Below are 20,377 nucleotides of genomic sequence, written 5' to 3'. Positions count from 1 at the left end.
GAAGACTTTTTAAGCTTTTAATCTCAGAAACTTCCCTGGGGGAGGAAGGGAGCAGAAACGTACTGAAGAGGGAGCAAAGCCTTTTAAGGTCTGGCACAGTGATGGTCCCAGGTGTGGAGGTGGTGCTGGCCTGCCCCGTTCCTCAGCTTTCTTCTCCTTCATTATGGGATGAAGGTGTGGGAGTCCAGTGCTCACGGTGGGCCTGCCCCGCTTGCCTGTTTGCTGCACTGTGAGTGTGGTGTGGAAGAGCCCTCCCAAAGGAGAGATATTTGTTTCCTTGGTGTCGTATGAAGTGGGTCAGTATCCATTGGCTTCAGTGGTGGCTCTTTATACGGGATAGAGAAGAAGGATAATGGATGTGCTATTGCAAGATATGAATATTTATACAAAATACAGAAGCATGAATGAGTTATTGCAAGGGAACGGAGTCACGGCATGTAAGCTCCTCTGTGTGCCTACTCATACTGTCATGAAAATGGAGGTGTTTACTTTCAATGATGATTCAATCAGTGTTAGCTGAGGTACCTCTGCAAACTGCTGCACTCAGAGCACAGACACGTCTTCAGTCTCTAACTTAATGCTTTTCAACACACCAGGCCCCTGGGAGCCTGCGGACTACTCCTTGGGAAGCTGTGAAAGCTGATGAAGACAAGCAAGCTTGTATATACCTGCAGTAATCTTTGTGTTCAACGTTTCTAGAGGAGGTTTTCCACAGGAGCCCGCAAAACTGACGTGACTGGCCATCACCGGTCATGGGCTTCAGTGCCTAAATGATTCCTGGCGGTATCTGCCTTCCTTGGTGCAGAGTTAGCATTTCTGAAAAACATATTAAAACACCTGGCTGGTTTCAGTTAAACACCTAACCCATTTCAGTTCTACTTGCACACAGCGCAGCCACCATGGTGGGGCATGGGGAGATGAAATGTTTCCCACGTCTCTGGCAGATAAAGCAGCTGCTTTGCCGATTTGATTTATACCGAGAATTGAATCTGGCTCTTACCTCCAGTCTGTGGCCTTTCCCGGCGTTGTTGGGTAGGGATCTCTTTCCTTTCTTTCCTCTGTCCCCACTTTGCACAATATTGACCAGACCAGGGCACTGATTACGACCCCCTCCTCCCTGTCAGTGCCCTAAGCCCAGGCTGCGAATCCAGAGTCTCCCTCCACAGCCCAGCCTGATCAGGGCAGAAGAAATGACAAGTTTGTGATTTCTGATGAATTTTAGCTCTTGGGGCTGCTTGGATGGATGGAATCATGTGTGTGCCCAGAACTGAGCTGCTCTACTGGGGGGATCCCAGCAGTCAGTGAATTTAAGCCCCTCTCAATCCAGGCGGCAGCTGAAGAGGTGTTCCTGAGCCCTGCATTTTGGGTTGCTCTGTCACATGTCTTCTGGGGATCTGGCTTTGTTTGTTGTGTCCGTGTCTTACGAGCAGTACGTGACAGAGCAGGGATTTACATTAAAGAGTCCTGTCATCCATCTCCCTGCTGTTTTTTAAAAGTAAAAATCTTAAAAGGAAACTTATTTTGCAGTGAAACTAATTGTTGAGGGAGGGATAAAAAGGAAGTTGTTTATAAAGTCTAGGTCATTGGCTCACAAGGGAAGAGAAACAGAATTTATGTAATAGGTCACATTGGTCACACTGTTCAAATTTTAGATTGGGACTGTTTAGAGGACAATTTTCTCAGCAAACTGTTTGCAGAAGAATGCCCGTATACTGGGGTTTGTTTAGATAAGAAATAATGAGAGATCTTCTTGCATGAAGAACGAAAGATCCTAAATGAAGAAAAAATATCAGGTCAAAACATCAGCTGCTTAACTCATTAGCTTAATGGGTTTGGCTCTCTCTAGAGTAGAAGTGGTTCTGCATCATTTTTCCTGGTGCTTTTTGTTGTTGTTTTGGTTTTTAATTCCACAGTTGTGGACTGTTAATTTTAATCTGATTTTTCCGACCCTGTGTTGTCTCAGTACCACAGACCTTCTATACAACATTTTCATATACAACAAAAAGCCAAGCCCTGCCAACATTAAGCCATAAGATGCAGTTTTAGTTTTATGCCAGCTGGGACACTGGAAGCCTAAAGAGGCTTTTCTGATTTTGCTGGGTAAATTCACATTTTGACCTTTTTCTGCTATGAAACTGATAAATATAGCAAAAAGGGTTTTCACATCTTCAGGGTAGATAATTTTCTGTTTGAAATGCTACTCTGAGGCATTTTCCTTTTGTTTTATGAACTTTCTCCCCTGGCTAGAAAGAAAAATAGAAACCTTCCAGTCCTAACTGGTTTGGACAAGCAGACCATGAGGGTCTGCAGATGGTGAAAGAGGTTACAAGAAAATGCCAGCATATATGACCTCCTTTTTCTCTTTAGGAAAGTTAGGGAAAGAGACCCTGCCTTTGAACTGCTTTCTCCATGGAAAGAAAAACCACATTTCTTCCAAAAGGAAAAATGCCAAGGAAAAAGCAGCATTGAAAGGCAGAAGTTTCCACCACAGACAGTGACAGAAGATGGGCCATTGTGGCTCAGAGGGTAGCTGTCCCCAAAGGTGGTTATTGGTGGTTTAGGGCCACGGTGACACGGTTACACTCTGAACACAGACGACTCTTGCTGAGATCTCCCCGCTTCACTGGATGCTATGGGAATCCCGAGAAGTGCGGGCTTTTGGGCTATTCCCTGTGAGTTTTCCTTTCTGTGCAGGCCACTGTGTCCCACAATTTTCCCATTTTCGAATGGGAGTAAAATTTATCAATTTCTCCTAGCTTTTGCTCTCTCTTCAGTTCTTTGGAGACTGAATATCTCTTGTTATGTGTCTGCACAGTGCCCAGCGTAACTGGACCTCTCTCATGGTATGCCCATCTGCGATGAGGCAGAGTCCGTACGTAGATGGAAATTCATACAAGGAGCTGGAAGAAGATAACTATCCTCCTGCAATGAAGGAAACTTCTTTTCCAATAGGTGAGTCATAAAATTGGGACTGACTCTTATAGGTCCTTTTTCCTGTCTTTTGCTCAAAAAGAAGCCATTTTCCATCTTATTTCCCTATCTATATTAGATTTGTATATTTTAGAGTCCCTATCCATTTCAAGTAAAACATGGTGACCTGCCACATTTTTTAAAGACAGTGTCCTTTTCTACTTCTTGACAAGGTTTCTCCATAGCATAAAAAGCATATCTTGTCCTAAGCAGCACATCTAGAGCCCCCAGAAGGCGGCATTCAAAATGCTGTGTGCACATATGGCTACATGCATAGGATTATGTTTCTGAGAGGCCTTCCTATAATTTGTAAAATTATAGGAAGACAGAGCATAAGGAAAATACTCAGCTTTGTCTTTCTGTGATAGTTTTTATAATCTGGCATTTAAAAGAAAAAGGTCATCCCCAAAAAGCCAGGTAAAATAAGTATGTCATACAAAAAGCTCTGTATTGCTTGGCTGGTTTGCTACAGTATAGCTTCATACAGTTCCCAGGGTAAAATAAATGTTATGGTCTTCCTCTTTGCACGTAATTGCATGGTATCGTGCTTAGCCCTGGGACACCCTGACCATGGCAAGATTTCATGGGCGGTACAGAGACAAAGAGAACAGTTTTCATTAACAAGTCACAGCCTCAGGACACCTCGGCTTCCCTGTGCCCCTGACCAGTGAGGTAAGTGCGTTAAAGCTAAACTCCTCTGAATGTGTGACACGGGTCCCATTAAACAGATCGTGAATGTTCTTCACACTGGTTATTTAACAATAAACATTAGGACGGCCAGTGGCCAGGTGACGTTGGAAGAGGAGAACAAGAAGAAAAGCAGTGAAACTCAGCTGAGCAGGATCAAACGAGGAGGGCAGTACATCTAGTACTGCAGCATGGAGATCCCCCTATTTACAGAACATTCATCAGGCAGTGATTGATTTTTAAGGAGAGGCTGGATACTGTGGATAAAGGCTCATTATTATATTAATGCAGATAAACTGGCGCCCTGCAACATGTCTGGAGAAGTGTTCCGCATTTGTCTAAATAATGGAGATAAGGGAATTAAAAGCTCTGGGAGACTGGAAGCCATCCTGGAGCTTCAGGCAGAGGGCATAGAGCTGTGCGGGAGCAACCACAGCCAACACGGATGGGGAGAGGGAATAAGGCAGATATCGGCTCACAACAGGACTGGGTTTTTTTCTGGCATCTTGGTGAAGGGAGCAAAGGGGTTGGATCTCTGCTTTTGATAAAACTGAAGTTCCTTGACTCCAGCGGGATTTACATGACTATTTACCAGGTGAAGACTTCAGCTCATTTCTATGAATGGACAGGTTTATGGCAGCTGCTCTATTTTGCATGAGAACGTGTAGTTCTATGAGAGAGACAAATTGCAGCATGCAGTCAATTAGTAGGGCAAGACCTTTGCATTATTTCTGTTCTTGGGGGACTCTATGAGAAATTGATGTTACCCATACGACAGTTCTTTCTTTCAGTACCTTGTTTTTTGTGAAGAATAAAAATGCTATAAATCATGGTAGTATTCAGGAGGTTAGGAAAAAAAATGTAATGGGGGAAAAAAACCCCACTCATGAAAACAGAATCAACCAGTAAATAATCTTACCATACTGATAAGACTGATTCTCTAGAAGTTACACCAAGAACACACAGGCTGGCCTTGTGATTATCATTTGACATCAATGCAGAGAGGAGGACACGATCCGCACTGTGGGTCTCATCGAAAAATGACAGCTTTTCCCTTCAGTGCATTTCCAGAGCAGTGTCATTCCCCGAGGTTGGCTGCGAGGCAGAGCTGGAGCGCTCGCTGGGCGGGCAGGATGGGATGCCCATTGCTCAGCTCTGCTGAGTCAAATATTTGAATAAAAAAATGAAGGCATCTGCTGAGAAAATCGCATTTAATTAGAAGGGAATAAAATGGACATGCTGAATAAAAGGAGACCGGAGCTGTTGTGGAAAGGAAGTTGAATTAATCCATCTGGGAATTCTCTGAATAATGATTATCATTAATAATACTGAGCACTTATGTAGCTCTTTTTGGGGTCAAGTTCATTGCTGTGAATCATCACAACAAATGCGGAATGTAGGTCTTTCTCTAGCATTCAAGTGTCACGTCTCATTTATATTAGTTTTGTTATCGCTATCATATGATACATGGCTGAATTCTGTCTTTGTTACTGCAGGATTTTTTGCCCTCTCCTGCAAACAGGAATTTCATCACTTGTGCATCTCCTTAGTCTGTCTCCTGGCATATTACGCATGGGATAAAATGTGCAGAACATAATATGGAATAGCTGGTTTTGCCTCCAGTGTCATTTAAAATTGTGTTCCTCTATGCAAAAGGAAGTTTCAGACAAATATTTTATACTTTGGTTTCAATAAACATCCTCTTCTTATCTACTTCAAACCCCAGAACTCTGCATGAAATGCAACAGCACTCCCTTTGGTCTTGAAAGCCTGAACATGAACCCACCAGCCAAGTCCATGGGAGCCCAGCCACTGAAATCAGCACACATAGTGCACCACCCTGTAAAAAACACCAACCACACAACTCTGCTCTCCCTCCTCAGCTCTTCAGATCTGGCAGCATCCGCAGATCCTTAATTGTTAGCAGCCAGGATCATCCGCTGGGCATCGTACTTTCTGCAATGCCTTTGATGGCTGGGATCCCCTCTCCAATCCAGCATCAAGGCTTTGCAGCCTCAGCTGATCATCTGGCTCATGGTTCATACGCGTTATTTACAGGTCATTGTCTTAATTCAGCTACAGTTGAAAACAAACACAGGGCAAAGCAAGATTTTAAATTATTATTCTTTTCCAGGCAAAGTCTAGAGGTACTGATGCACAATCTGACCAAAAGAAATTGGTCCGAAGCAGATCTCCCCTTGGATAGACAAGTTGTTTGTGTAAACAGGAGAGCAGTGAGCAGGCTTGAAAAACAATTGCAAAAAAACCTATTTTAAAAATTTCTGTTCATACTACAAATAACATCAGCAGGAACATTCCTGGAATAAAGGTGTATTTTACTGGAGCAAATGGGGCTTGAGAGCTGTTTGGGAAAGGTGAATTGGCAGCTGGTATGTTTTAGATTCCCTTTTTTTCTCAGCTTTTCTTATTTTCTACCTTTTTTTTTTCCTTATTTCTGCTCATTAAATATAAGTCAAGGCAGAAAATCCCTGAAAACCCATTGGTGCAAACTCAGTGCTGATTGTTTTGGAGCTTGCCTAAGCTGATGGAGTGTCATGTTGCCTTCAGCTGCTCGGTTCCCTCGGAGAACGGGCACGTCTGTGCGATGCGTGCTGAATTCAGGCGACGGTGACAGACTGCAGCCATCAGAAGGGATGAGTTGGCTTTTCGGGCACCTCTGGTCGTTCCTGTAGATGGCATGCAACCAGCCAGCTTGGACGGACACTGCAGCCCCTCACCCTACAGGCGAGTCGGTTCAATGGGCGTTCACATCCTCACTTACGTGTCTGATATGAGAAACTGCTCAAAAACAGGAGGCAAAACAGATTTGAAGGAGTTGTCCTGTGGCCACTGCAGTTTTTCTTAACCTAAAAAAAGAAAATGGGTTGTGAGGAGCTGGGGGGGGGGGGAGGGGCTTTATGTTTTAATATGTTTGTAGCCTGCGTTTCCACATTCACATCAACACTGGAGGGAGATGGCCTTGCCAGAAAGTTGGGCTGGGACCCTGAGCTCCTCTCCCGTGCGCTCACTGGACCCCCATCAGGTCCCAGGTTGGGTTTCTGTCTCCAGAGGGGGAAGCTGGGCCTCCAAGCAGCCGCGACCCTGTAGTTGCTGTGGAAGCCTGTGCTGGCCATGCTGGAGCTAACTGGGAGCTACGAGGATGTGCCGCAGTCTTTTCATTTGTCCCGTTCAGTGGATGCCTGACCAGATTGTGCAAGTGACCTCAAAGGTATTGTCTGTCCAAGAATTATTATTTCCAGAAAAACATTTTTCTACTCAGGGTGAACTAAATTGCACACAGATGGACACACACATACACACAATGTTTTTCTTCAAATTTTCTGAAGTCCTGTTCTGTATTAATTAATCCACTGTCTTTTCCAGAATAAGGTTGGATTTTCTTTAGAAGCTTGTATGAATATGTCCGATTTTGGATGGACTGTTCCGACTCTGATTAATGATTACTATTATTATTGTTGTTGTTGTTGTTATTACTACTACTTAATTTTGCATTATTTCCCACTAGGATGGGCATGTCTACATCATCAGACTGGATGATAACCCCCTGCTGAAATGCCCGCGTGCGGCAGCATCTGCCCTCTCACTATCCATAAATTCAGACCCTGGGAGCCACGTCCCGTGTTGCAGCCGTTGTTCGTGCACAATCAAACAGGCTGGGGCCGTTCAGCCCCCCAGGCATAGGTGCTTATTTCAGGGTAGGATGGGTTGCCATCTGGAGGCGCTGTCTTTCTCCGCTGATGACAAGGCTCTAGATAATTTAGATACATTAAGCACCAAAATTTTAGTTTGGTTAAAAGTAGGTGAGAGGAATCTTGCCTCAGACATTCAATGGCTTTGCACGTCGGGCTTCATAAGTCATAGGTGTTGAGAATAAACACCTTCTCCCATATGACAAATGAAACTGCAATATTATTGATATCCCCCAAGGTCCTGACAGCAGAAGTTGGGCCTGTTCAGATCCCACTGTGCTGGGCACAAAATGTCTCACTGTGTTTATATGGCAGCCAGCACAGTATAAATTTCATCACAAGACTCATTTTCATAAGTTAAAACTCTTATAAAGGGAATGTTGAATTTAGAGCATCCCTCAAAATTATGATGGATCCGTTTCCTGTTTTTACAGTAAATAGCTTTTCAGAGAAGACTTTTTTTTTTTTTTTGCTCAGAAATGTTAAATTTTAATTCTGCAAAGTGCTTGGCTCCATCTTCTGTGGGATCTTAACAACACAATTCTCACATGAAATTATAATTACTAAAATAAACTTCTGGTGCTTTTCCCCATGGCTATTGCTAAGGAGTAGTTCTACTGCTTTTAGCAGGGCCAGTGAAGCTGGTGGGTGACCTTATGGGTACCATACAGTCTGATGCCTCAGCTGGGGAACTGCTTGCTAAAATTGCATATTTTTTTTTTCTTCCTGGACAACCTCCCTGAATACAGCTGCGGGTCAGAAAGATCATAACCTGAAAACGATGAGTTTCTCAAATACAGCTGAAAACCCTATTTGGAGACCTGAATTCATATTGCAGGTGATGAGGCATGAGAAGAATAAGCCAACATAGCTGCTGAATCTGTAATTTCTTCATTCAGGTACATTCCTCCACCCCCGTAAAGCCTCAGTAATTCAGATGTGCACTATCAGTACTTTCAAACGTTAGGAAAAGAATAAACCCAGAGATATCTCCCACTCCATTTTCCCATTGCAATTTTTCAAAGGAAAATCAGATTATAACAATTTCCCTTTAGTGATTGGGACAGGGAGAAAAGCTTGCTTCAAAAGATGTCCCCAAACAGTTTACGCCACATTGTCATGGAAAATTGCAAATAGTTGCTGCCCACTTCTTGACAGGCCCCATGTGTATCTGTATATCCGTATGCGTGGGTCGGTGTGCCTACACCTCGGTGTTTGAGGCGTGTTTGAGTAGCTGTTGAATTGTACCTTCGTCTAAGCACCGCCCAAGGTACCAGGAAGGTGGAGTAGATTCATGTGGTCATTCATCTGAGGGATTTCTCATGCTGACGGTTTGTTTCTACATTCATGTATGATCCAGTCACCTGTTTCAACCAGGAGATGTTGAAAATATCCTTCATTCCCACTAACAGAGCGAGTAGGATGATTCTCCTTTGGTGAGACTCTGCTTATCTCTACTAAGTGGTTTCTCTATTCTACTAAGGTCTCTTTCTACCATCAGCAGTTCCCTTCTATTTTGCTCCTCAACGCCTGCCTGCCTTTCAGCTACCACCAGCGAGGTGGAGCAGATGGGTGACCAGGTGTGTTTGTATTTTAATCTCTCTCTAAAAGGAGCGTACATGTCTTGAAATATTCTGTTAAGCAAATGGCTGCAAATGAGGTGTGAAGCCCCCAGCCAGGATATACACCTCCTTCTGCTGTTTGTACTTCTCTCACCGGCCTTGTCCTCCCTTGCACCCCTCTTTTTTTTTTTTTTTTTTTTTTAATTTTCCAGTAGGCATCAATTAGGCGAGGGCTTTTCATTTTAAACATTGGGATTTTTCCTCAGCCTGCTAAGGCTGTCAGGTCTAGTTTGCTGCTGAACAGTTCATGCTTTGGTGCCGGACAATGCATGAATGTTTAAATTGCTTGAAATGTCTAATTGAATTATCCTCAAATTACAAATCAAAATAGGAAAGGCTGTCTCTGGCTCACAGGCTCGTTCACTGGGATGTGTCTGCCATACCACTGCTTTTCTTTATATATTCTTTTCTGCTTCCGACTGCGACTGTGTTAAATGGAACCTTAAATACTGAAAGCATTTCTGTTTGCGTGTGCAGGGGGAAGTGATGCTGAACGTAAAGGGAAATTTATTCACGTTCCGGCTCCGAGTTCTTTTTCTGCTGCACGAAAACGAGTTCATGAAATTTATATCAATGCATAGGAAAGCAAAACAGCCAGCTGCTATTTACAAAGAAACTTCCTTTCTCTTTCAGCCACAGTAATATATAATATAAAATACTTTCAGGCAGATATACATAAATACCATTGAACTGTTTTTCTTTTTTTTATGAGAGCACACAGATTAAGGAAACCAACAAGCCAGAAAGAAAATCGGCTTGTTAAAGCCTTGCCATTTATATAGTGAGGTAGAAATTAAAGCCTGTAGGATTTTCTTTTATAAGTTGTTAAGGGATGCAGAGCTGGGTCTCTGTGCATCACGTTCACCACGTCCAGCCCCCTGCCCAGCAGCGCCGGAGGCTGATCACAAACTCTGGTCAGTGCAATAACGCTTCTTACGTGAGTATAGTGTTTTTATTTATAATATACAGTAAAGTGGGGATTGACCACCCACAACATCATCCTCAGTCATTTTGCTGCTATACCTTGAGTTGTTCAGCGCGGGACAGTATGGATGCTCACACTGGGATGGGATGGGCAGGTAAGACGGTGGCATGGCATAGGCACTGCTCAGATGCTCAGTCTAATCAGGAGAATTGCTAATTCCCAATGATATACCAAACCGTGCCATGGTGCAAGACAGGAGCAGCAGGAGAAGTGTTTAAATGCAGCAGAGTGAGTGCTTTTTTAACTAGAAACAAAAATAAAACAAGCTCAGAACATGCCAGGAATCTTGGTATTAATATTCCCAGTTTTTTTTTCCCGAATACTAAAAAAAAATTAATTGGATTCAGGCCACTTTCAAGGGCAACTTCTCTGTTGGCTTGCAATTAGACAATTGTTTCTGTGCTATTAAAATGGTCGAAGAGATAATAGTTACAAAAGAACCTTAAGGAAGTGGCTTAGATAAAATATTTATTAAACGGAAGATCAACTCTGAAGGGATATTTTTAATAGAAAAGAAACATCTGCTAATATTTAGAATATTAACACTTTAGTAACTGAAGGCTAATACATACTAGAACATCAGCTGTGTTTTTTTTTTAAAACATCTGATTGTTTTGGAGGCAAAGATTACACCTGCATGAATCAAGCATGCCCAAATCAGAGCATCTTTCAGGAATGGAGAAAGCTGTAATTTGAAGCTGATTGTACTGGACATCTCTTAAAATGATGTAGACCTTGGCAATGCACGTGTCCAGATGAAACCAGTGAAATGCACTTGATAATGATTGTATATTACCAAAATCACATAATACACTGCATCTCTCTAATTACAAATCTCTTGCTCCCTCTCCAAATAATATTAAACCCTGGTAATCTAATTTCTCTCTTGGTACAGTAAGGCTGGTTCCCAGTGATGGAGCAGTGGAGGAAGAGCACACCAGGCAACACCAAGCTCTTCAGCACGGCAAGTTGCTGTGTCTCCTGTTATTTAGCGATGTTTTCAGTTAAGCTCAAAACATAACCCTGGGTTTTTGGTTAGGAGCTCTTCTGCTGTGCTCTGGTCTCATCAGATTTGTACCAAATACTTCCTTGCTTGCTGAGGAGTACTTGGGTCACTATTTCACATGCTCATGCATTGGTTCCTGTGACCACCTCACCATGACTAAAGTATGGATAAAGCTCAGCCAAATGGCAGTGAGATTTTTCCTGTTACTAGGAACTGATGGACCTCACCTGAATTTCACCAGGGCTGTGCCCTACCTTTTTCTGCTGACTGGTTTCCCAGTGGTCGCTTCCCAGTTGTGGCAGTCTCCTCTTCAAAGTAATGTCCTTTTCTTTCTCAGTGGGCATTTTCTTTCTCAGTGGTCACAGGGAGATTTTAACATGGTGGTTTTCTTTTGCAAAACATGGCTGATATTTAAGTCTGCTGGACATCATGCCATAATGGTTATTGCTGTAATTCATTAAACTGCCACCTGATCATTTTGCATCAGTGTTGGTCTGTCCAAAAAAGGGCCTCTTTAAATTGGGATATGAAATCATTCCCAAGGGACTGGCAAATCTTTGTACCGTGAGGGAATCCTGTCCTGGGAATTAAAGGCAACTAAGATGCCCCCACACTTAAAATCCCACCCTCCCTGTCTCAATTCCAGCTGACCTCACTTGGGCACCTGAAGGTCCCCAGGGAGTGACTTTAGGCTTAGGATGGAAGGAGGGTTCAGGCTGTGACAGCCCCTGGCTCCAGAGGACCTCATAAACCTGTGCGGGGCGAATCCTGGCCCAAGGATTCGGGTTTAGCTGCTATAAATCAGTGTCGATCCGCTGAAGGACTGGTCCATAATTTGCTTTTGTTCTTGTGCAAGAAAGGGAGGGTGAAGTCCACATGGGAAGTCAGAGTATAAAACTGCACGTTATCTCTTGCACCAAAATAAGCAGAGTATTATGCAAAAGATAAAAAATAAAAATCACTCTAGAACTTGAGTATGTTGTTAGGGAAACTTGCAGCGCCTCCAGCATAAAGAGAAGGGGTTTCTTGAGCTTTGGGGGCCTGCGGGAATGGATGAGTGTAATTCCTTCTTTTACGAAGCACCAGCAGTGCACACATCTGGGACTGAAACTGCAGGGTTAGATGAGACAGAGCCAGAACCCAGCCAGACACAGGCACGAGCAGCAGCCACGGGCTTCTCCAAAACCAGACCAGGGTTAACCATCAAGCAGGGCTTATTTGGGCAGTAAGAGAAGTGCCTGAAGAGGCAATGCAGCCATTCCTCCTTCAGCGTTTCTCCTCAACAGGTAGACTCAGTTCTCAGCTACATAAGCGACAGGACACAGGAAACTTTTTACAAGTACATTTTTATTTAAAATAAAAATTAATTATGGTGCCTTTTTAAAATAGGGTACTGCACAATCTGTATATGCAACACAGTTTTTGGTACGGAACATACTTATTGAGCAATATCCTTAAATACTAAATATATATTAATGGCTTGTTTGAGAAACATGACAACATTAATTCTGATATTTTTTTTCTCTTTAGTCATTTAACCACTGATACAGATTTCCTATAAACAATATTTGTTTTCATCTGTACATGTGGTACACAGTCAAGAAGGCAGATCTTAGAATATTTACATTCATGCATTGATTTAAACACACTATTTTGTAGTTTAAAATAATATACTTTTGTTTGTACAGGTGCAGGGAGTATTGTAAATACATATCTACCATAGGCCTGATTCTCCATCGCTTGGCAGCATCTATGGTCATGACCTGGCTGGAGCAGGAGGCCCATGCTCTCTTCACATGCTGTGACCATATGGCATGCAAGACTGGACAATTAGGTCTCTGTATAGATATATATCAATATATTTATATCTTATACTTAGTAAAACACTCCTCTTTCCTTCCATGTCTGTTTTTGCAGCACCTATCCAAGGTAGAGATGCTTTCCCGGTCACACCGCTGTCGGGTCTGAGCCAGGAAGGGCGCAGGGCTGGGGCTCCAGCTCCACCTTCCCGGCGCTGCTGAGGACCGAGGAAACTCAACACTTTGCAGCTCGGGCCCTTAAAGTGCGTTCCCTGCTAGTGGTGATCCTTAAGAAGAAATTTGGAGCTGATTTCTCCCTCAGACTGACCAGGGCAGTTTTCTGGGCCTGTCTGGTGGTGGTCAGAGCAGAGCGGTTAATGCCTGCGTAGAAGTTGGCCACCTTTGCATCTGCCTGGGATCCGGCTATTTTGTGAAGGGAGCTGTGCAGGACTTTTCTATGCCTGTTATTTTAGTGGCTAAAAATAACCTTGAAATGCTTGTAAAGCTGTATTTTGGATCGCCAGTTCCCCTGATCCAGGGTCACTGCTTAGTGGAGCCCTTGTCCATCAAACCTATTCTTTTCCCTTTGTATTCAGTTGTAGTACAACAAGGAAGCACAGAAGCTCTTCCATAAAAGCTTGTCAAGTAGTCTGTGGAGTGTTGACCACAACCTTAAACCAGACCAGAAAACTTCAGAAATCGTTCCCCAACCAACCACGCTGCCTCTCTGGCCTCGCCTTTCTGAAGGCTTCTGCTTCCAGCACACTTTTCCAAGAGCTTTTCTGAAGACCACCTTAAATTTTGGTACAGTGCAGTCAACTATACTGAGACAGGAAGGAATGTAATGGCAAAACTACCCCGTGGAGGATTTCCCATCTCTCCCCGCCGTGCCGCTGTGCGAGGGCCGAGGGCAAAGGCTCTGGCCAAGCAGAAGAGTATCTCTCTGCCTGTTTCCTGCTGCTGCTCTTCCGCGGCCAACGGATTAAAAAAAACACACTGGGGAACATTTATTTCTGAAATATTATGGCAACGATGTGCTCAAATACATTTATTTAATATCAGCCTGTTGGATGTACTGATAGTGTAAATCTGCCTACGCAAATAGGATACATCTGTATCTCTGAAAATTCTGCCACAGAGCTGGGAAGGATTTTCACCTTGATTAAACAGAAGGGTAAACTGAGGCACAGAGAGGCAAAATTGCTTGCTAGTAAACAGCAGATCAGTGGCAGAGTTGAAAACAGATCCTAGTCCTCATATGCTGCTCGTCAAAATGCCCTGTCTTCCCACTCTCCGTCAAGTTTTTATGTTCTCCGGAGGAGACCTCGGGGTCTGGGCTGGGTTTGCCCGTGGTTGATGTCATGCACCAGGGGCTTCTCCAGTGAGGACATTTCACCATTGGCATCACTGACAATCAGACAGCCTTCGGTGACCATCTCTTCAGACTTTTTCTTGCAAAAACAGACACATATTGATGGACATAATGAGCTACAAATCCCTTGTGTGATTTTGGCCTTACAGAACATGCTTTTAAAGCTGTATTAGGAAATAAATAAAATCAGCAACCTTCAGGAGAAAGTGCTAATCCTGAGCCCGTATCATGCTAAACTCATCTGCATTCACACTTTATACTCTCAGCTAAACATGCAACCAGTCTCAAACTATGCCACGTTTAGGCAGAAACAACTGGAGTAAAAAAAGAAAGGCAAACATAGGTAACTACACCAAAATAAATGTTATAGCTCAAAAAATATTCTAGAAATATACTTGCGATATTTTTATTATAGTATTTAGGGGCTAAGTGCTTTAGGCAATCAACATTTGGGATACTAGACTCAAAGTGTAAATTCTGTCATTTTAATCCCACTTTGGATCTAAGAACATATCACTGTGTCTTGTGCAAGAACACAACATGAATATGGCAGGGAACGATCGCACTCCTGGGCAAAGGGTTACTTATTCCCTTCCGCGTTTATAATTGCATTCACTTCTCAAGAAAGTCTAGCCTTTGAAAAATAATTTTATGTAGCTAAACTTCTACATAGCGATGACAGGCTAAAAAGCTAACTGAATAACTTCATAAATTCCTCAACAGCAGTATATAGCAGCATTTCATTTTATCATTGAAAAGGTACTTATATTTACATACACTGTATTGTTCAACAGGTAATATAAAAGTAGAGATGGGCCTGAGCTGAAACTGCTGATTTGAGCATCCCGGAGCTTTTTCGGGGAAGGTCTGCAGAACATCGTCTTCCTCTATCGTCAACCCAAACTCTACATCCCAGCGATAGACCAACCGCAGACAGGAATGCGTTCAAAATCAAGGTCCGGTTTTTGCAGTTCAGGCACATCCTTATATAAAACTGAAAGCATCGGTGTGTTGCAGTACTGAGGGACGGGATGGTCGGGGCGCAGCCGCGTCCTGGAGCCAGACTGGGTCGGCGCCTGGGACACAGAGACCAAGTGGTATGGAAGCTTGACGTCCAGACAAGAAGCCAGGGTGGAAATTTGTCTTTCACTGCATCACTACTTTCAGCACAGAGGTAAATGGAGACATACACGTGGAGGTGTGACATGAAGGAACGTTTTCAGGAGGTGGGGAAAGACCAGCATCGCCTTTATCCTAAGGGTTACTTACTGAGTCTAACCTGAGATCCTACGTGAAATGAATTTGGGTGGATTTGGCTTTGCTTTAAGTAGTCTGCGATCCACGTCACGGGAAGTACAACACTAAGCTGTGAGGCTGAATTTGGCACGATTGGCAGTCTCTGCCCAGGAGAGGCAGAGACTGAGTTAACGTGGGCACAACCAGCTTACCAAACCCTCAAAAGTGGTCCTCCAAGCCAGACCTACAATGTCCTCGGTGGGTCAGTTCAGGAGACTCGACACTTTCAGGGAACAACACTAACCAGTGAATGAAGAGGACTTCAAAGGGCTGCTAGTCATTTCAACACAATCCCGCCCAAATGCTCATGCCAAGATGCAAAGGACATCTTTCCTGTAGGGTTTTCCTTGGGGAATCAGTGTGATGCAAACACAGAGAGACATGTTGAATTTCACAAAGGAAGAACTTTTTAAAGGTAAAAATTAAAGTGTGATGCAAAAAAGGAGGCTGATTATGAAGTAATAATGTTCAAAGCACCTCTTAATAATATCTCCCTCTCAAGAGCAATGCTATTTGCTAAAATCTTACATTTTGATTTCTTTTGCCTGAAAAGTCTTCAGCCATGGAAATTGCATAGTCACCAGACCGCAGATGAATTTTCTGGGATAAGTCACAAGTTCACAATGCAATTTTTGGTTGCTTGATGGCTTAACAGAAACCTTTTTCCCTTTTTAATAACAAAATAATAAGAATGTTAAGAATGAAATATAAGCATACAAAACTGCCCAGGCTGGAGAAGGATGTAGGTGACACCTCCTACCCATGACCCTCAGACCCACTTATAATCAGCTGCTGCCACTCTGGCAGATCACCTTCTCCTCGAAAGATCCTATTTAAGCAGCTTTTTTTGGACGCTCAATTCAAACTGAAAAGTTTTTTGGGGGGGGGAGGCGGGGAGAGGAAGAAGAAGCGGGAGGCATTGCGACATGGCTTTCACGAGATGCAGCATGCAATGCTTATGCCTTTGTGAGGCCTCTTCTCCGGGCAGCCCAGGTGGGCGAGTTTATCCTCCCTGGGAGAAGCAGCAAGCCTGAAGAGCAGCCTGCTTTCCTCTTCTGAATCACTGATGCGTGCGCTATTTCTGAAATGAAGTCCTGGGCCACAGAGCTCCTTTCGTTGCCTTATTTCACCCACCTTGCATAATCCGCGTGTGTGCTTTGAAAGTTTACCACCTCCTGCGCCTCAGCGGGGTTCCAGGGATTATACGACCGCATTGTTATCAACTGTTTTGTTGTTTTGAGAGGAGGTCATTGCATATTCAGCCCGACTGGTTCCGTTCTCTTCTTTTCTCATTGGTTTCCTTGGGTGATCCCAGGTTCGGTGATGTATAGGCAGGGTGGGGGGAGAAGAAAGGACAAAGGTAAACATCATCTTTGTTAATACAGATTGAAAGCAAAGACATGTAAGGTGCATCATAACACTGAACTTTTCCTCTCTATTTTCCCTTTTTGAACACGGGTCAAACCAGCAGTTAAAATTTTGTCAGTCCTTACGATCCACCTGGAAGATGAGGGGTCTGGTCCTAAGCCCTGTTGATGGGCTGTTGGTCTCCCCGTGCTAGCCTGTGTATAGATACAGGTGTGCGTGTTGCCTGAGCCAGAGGCTGCTGGAAGGAGAGTCCTCCACCACCACCTTCACCCCTGGAACAAAGGCTTGAGCGCTGGGTCAGGCTCTGCCCTGGGGCAGTCCTGGGCCTTTCTCCTCAAAGTGCAACATCATTCAAACTGGGATGATGACCAGTCGTGCCCACTTGAGGACCCAACTCACTCACACAGACGTCATAAAAACACCGTGTTTGGTCACTAGGAGAGGACTCGTCTGACCAGTGTAGATTTGTACATCTGTGGTGATCACCCCAGCCTACCTTCATGCTCAATGGAGAGACAAAAGCACTTTTAAAAGACAGTTCAGAACAGCTTAAAGTGGATACCCAAAATAAGTCAGATGCTTTGTGTCCAAGGCATTCGTGTTTCTCTGCATTGTCTGTGAAGCAAGGCCAGTTTACTAACGCAGATGTTCATGTTATGTTCTAGGTGTCTGAGTTGGTGACTGAAACACTGTGACCTACCAGTCCCCCAGTACCAACCACTGAGGCACCTCCTTTTTGTTTTGTTTGGTCACCGTTTGGTAACACAGGCCAGGGCCACCAATGCTAATTGTAAGGCAACTCAGGAAATGCCCAGCAAGTGCAGAAATCTAACAAACATCTGCACATCACGGAGCAAAATCATCTTATTTGGGATTTTAAAATGACTCTGAAAAGGGAGACCTGAACATAAGTCCTGTAATGGACCACATTACATCATGGAAGTGTTTCCCCCACAACTTCTCTCCTCAAAAGTGGTGGAACCTTTCCTTTATTTAAAGCTAAATCTGTACACACAAAAGGAGGAAAAAGCTTTGTGCTTCCCAGGTGGATATTTCAGTCATTAGTGCCTTGAGTTTCAGGTGCTTCTAAGGGCAAAAAGAGGACCAGATAAACGAAAGTAATGCAACAATCGGTCTGTGCTATTGTTCTTGACGGTGTTTAACAAAACAAACAACAATTAATAAAAAAATAGTTAATGACATTTATTTTCAGCAAAGTATTAGTGAAAGATTTGTGGAGAATGATTACAGGAAGATAAATGCATTTTGTTTGTAATCTCAAAGAAAATACTACTGATGATTGTAATATGTTACACCGCTCTTTAGCTGGTAAGAGTTAAGTCTTGTTAATATGGGCTGCGATTCCAGCTGTTAGAGAATGGAAACGGAAGGGAAGGGGAGACTAAGAGCTTTGTTGAACCCTTTTTCAGCCATTAACATGCTGTGCCTGTTTGTATCTGACACAAGCTCCTGGGGCTCTGTCTTTCATGACATTGTAAAGCACCCATCCACCCCGCCACATCCCTGTCAGGAGGGACGGAGAATCGGACGGCAATACCTCCCTGATTTTTTTCCTGTGCGGGAAAAAACGATGTGGCTGTCTTCAAACTTCTCTGCTGCTTTCAAAAATTCCTTTCTTTTTTTTTCCTGTCCCCCCAAACCCTGTTCCAACCCTGACAATCAGCTCTATGAATGGTCCAAAAAATTAAGACATTTTGGCCACTTCTGATTGCTATCTGTTTCCTGTTTACCCCTTTTTCCTTTTTTCGGTATCCTATGTGTTTCTGCACCTCTCCAGTTCCATTTTCTTTCCCTGTCTAGCCTTCCTCTTCTTTCTTCATGTTTAAAATATGTCTTCCTCTCATTTTAATCTACATTCTTCTTTTTCCTTTCCTCCTGCTTTTTCCCCTTCAATTTCTCTTCCTGAGAGTAGCCGTTTGCTCTTTCCCCTCCCCAGGCTGCTCTCCCAGCACAGACATGGGAGGGTCGGAGACTCTCCTCGGGTGGTGAGACCTCTCTGGAGACACCGGGGGAGAGGCTGCTGGTGATATTACACCGCTGGCACTAGCACACATCGAAAGTGCCTTTTTTCAGAGCCTGCAAATAGCAGAATGGAGATTTTATCAGGGTTCTGCTTCTGCCTTATCAGCCGCTCATGGTTAGCGCTAGCAAAGCGGGGCAACTACTTTCTTGGCTCTCAATGAAATGGCTATTTGAGGCATTTATTAATTTATTTATTGGCAGACACAAAAGTTCGGGCTTGGAGACTGCTCGATTTGTTTCCACAAGCCCGTCAGACACGGATTTAGGGTTAAACTTGCCTCAGTTACACCATTTGAATCGCTGGCTTGGCAGACTTGCGTGCGCTTGTCACAGTGATTAAGGCTGACCTATGTATTTAGATACACAAAGTCATTTTGGCCTGTTGCGATTTTTAAACTGCCCTTTTGCATTAGGGCAGCAGCTCTTTTTGTGGCACTAGCTCTGTGTGTCACTAGCTATTTTTTTTTTTTTAACCTCAAATTTCATTGACTGTTGAGATCCAAGCACGCAAGTTTTCCTCTTACACACCAAGGGAAACCCTTTTATCCTATTTTCTGCCTGATAAACCAGGTTATGTATGATCTTCCTACACGTAATACTCCAAGCCCCCTTTCATCGAAGTGCTGTGGCCCTGTATTTATGCATTTCCATTCCAGGGTTGCTCTTCATTGGTAAAAGGCATGTTTCAGATTAGTGAGGGAACGAGTAGGGAACTATTCGTACCTGACATACTCACTTGGTGGCAGGCGAAACGGGCTGTTTGCTAACAAGTGGTTTGCATTGCTTTACAGTATGATTTGCTACACATCGTGCTTTGATGTTTAGCAAAAAAATTGGTGCACTCCTCGCGCCAAACATCTGCGAGTGAAAGGTACATGCAACTCTGCACAGCTTAGTACACGCCTGAAAGGATGCTCCAGAATCCGTAATGACCTCTCCACCATGCATGCATTAGTTTGTATGAGTCCTAAAATCAAGAAAGCATCAAACAGCCATTTAACAGTGTATTTCACGCATCAAGCTTCAATTTCAGATGAGGTTCTAATCACTTTATAAATCTTATTTATCAAAGAAATTCACATTGTCTTGTCATATTGGCTTGTACCGCTTCTCTGCAGAGTCCTCTGTAAAGGTCAACAAAAGGATGCACATTCAAACATAATTTGTAAATTGTCTTTAGAAAATTTCTTAGAGGAGGTGTAGTTTTTGGCCCTTGATCATGTCTGAGCACAAAACTCGATATATTTGACAAAATAGCCTTGAGAAGAGAAGAGTGAAAGGGGACCTCATCAATGCTTACAGATATCTAAAGGCTGGGTGTCAAGAGGGTGGGATCAGACTCTTCTCAGTGGTGCCTGGTGACAGGACAAGGGGCAACAGGCACAGACTGCAACATGGGAAATTCCACCTGAACATGAGGAAAAGCTTCTTCACTTTCAGGGTGCCAGAGCACTGGGACAGGCTGCCCAGAGAAGGTGTGGAGTCTCCATCTCTGGAGATATTCCAAACCCACCTGGGG

General features: G+C 43.6%; 1 protein-coding gene across 2 annotated transcripts in view; it reads right to left on the bottom strand.

The window, feature by feature from the left end:
- Positions 1–12,308: 12,308 nt before the first annotated feature.
- The window catches only part of PRIMA1 (proline rich membrane anchor 1), a 54,883-nt gene continuing 46,814 nt past the window's right edge, over positions 12,309–20,377 (bottom strand). Inside the window, exon 4 of one of the 2 annotated variants that reach the window (XM_074584133.1) lies at positions 12,309–19,825. In XM_074584133.1, coding sequence (XP_074440234.1) covers positions 19,810–19,825 — 16 coding nt within the window. In that variant the 3' untranslated portion in view covers positions 12,309–19,809. The remainder of the gene's footprint in view (positions 19,826–20,377) is intronic. The other variant, XM_074584132.1, reaches the window with a different exon arrangement.

This window comes from Larus michahellis, chromosome 4 (assembly GCF_964199755.1).
Source record: "Larus michahellis chromosome 4, bLarMic1.1, whole genome shotgun sequence".
NCBI classification, from domain to species: Eukaryota; Metazoa; Chordata; class Aves; order Charadriiformes; family Laridae; genus Larus; species Larus michahellis.
Note: the sequence above shows the minus strand (reverse complement) of the source record. Positions and strands in the feature narration are given on the sequence as shown.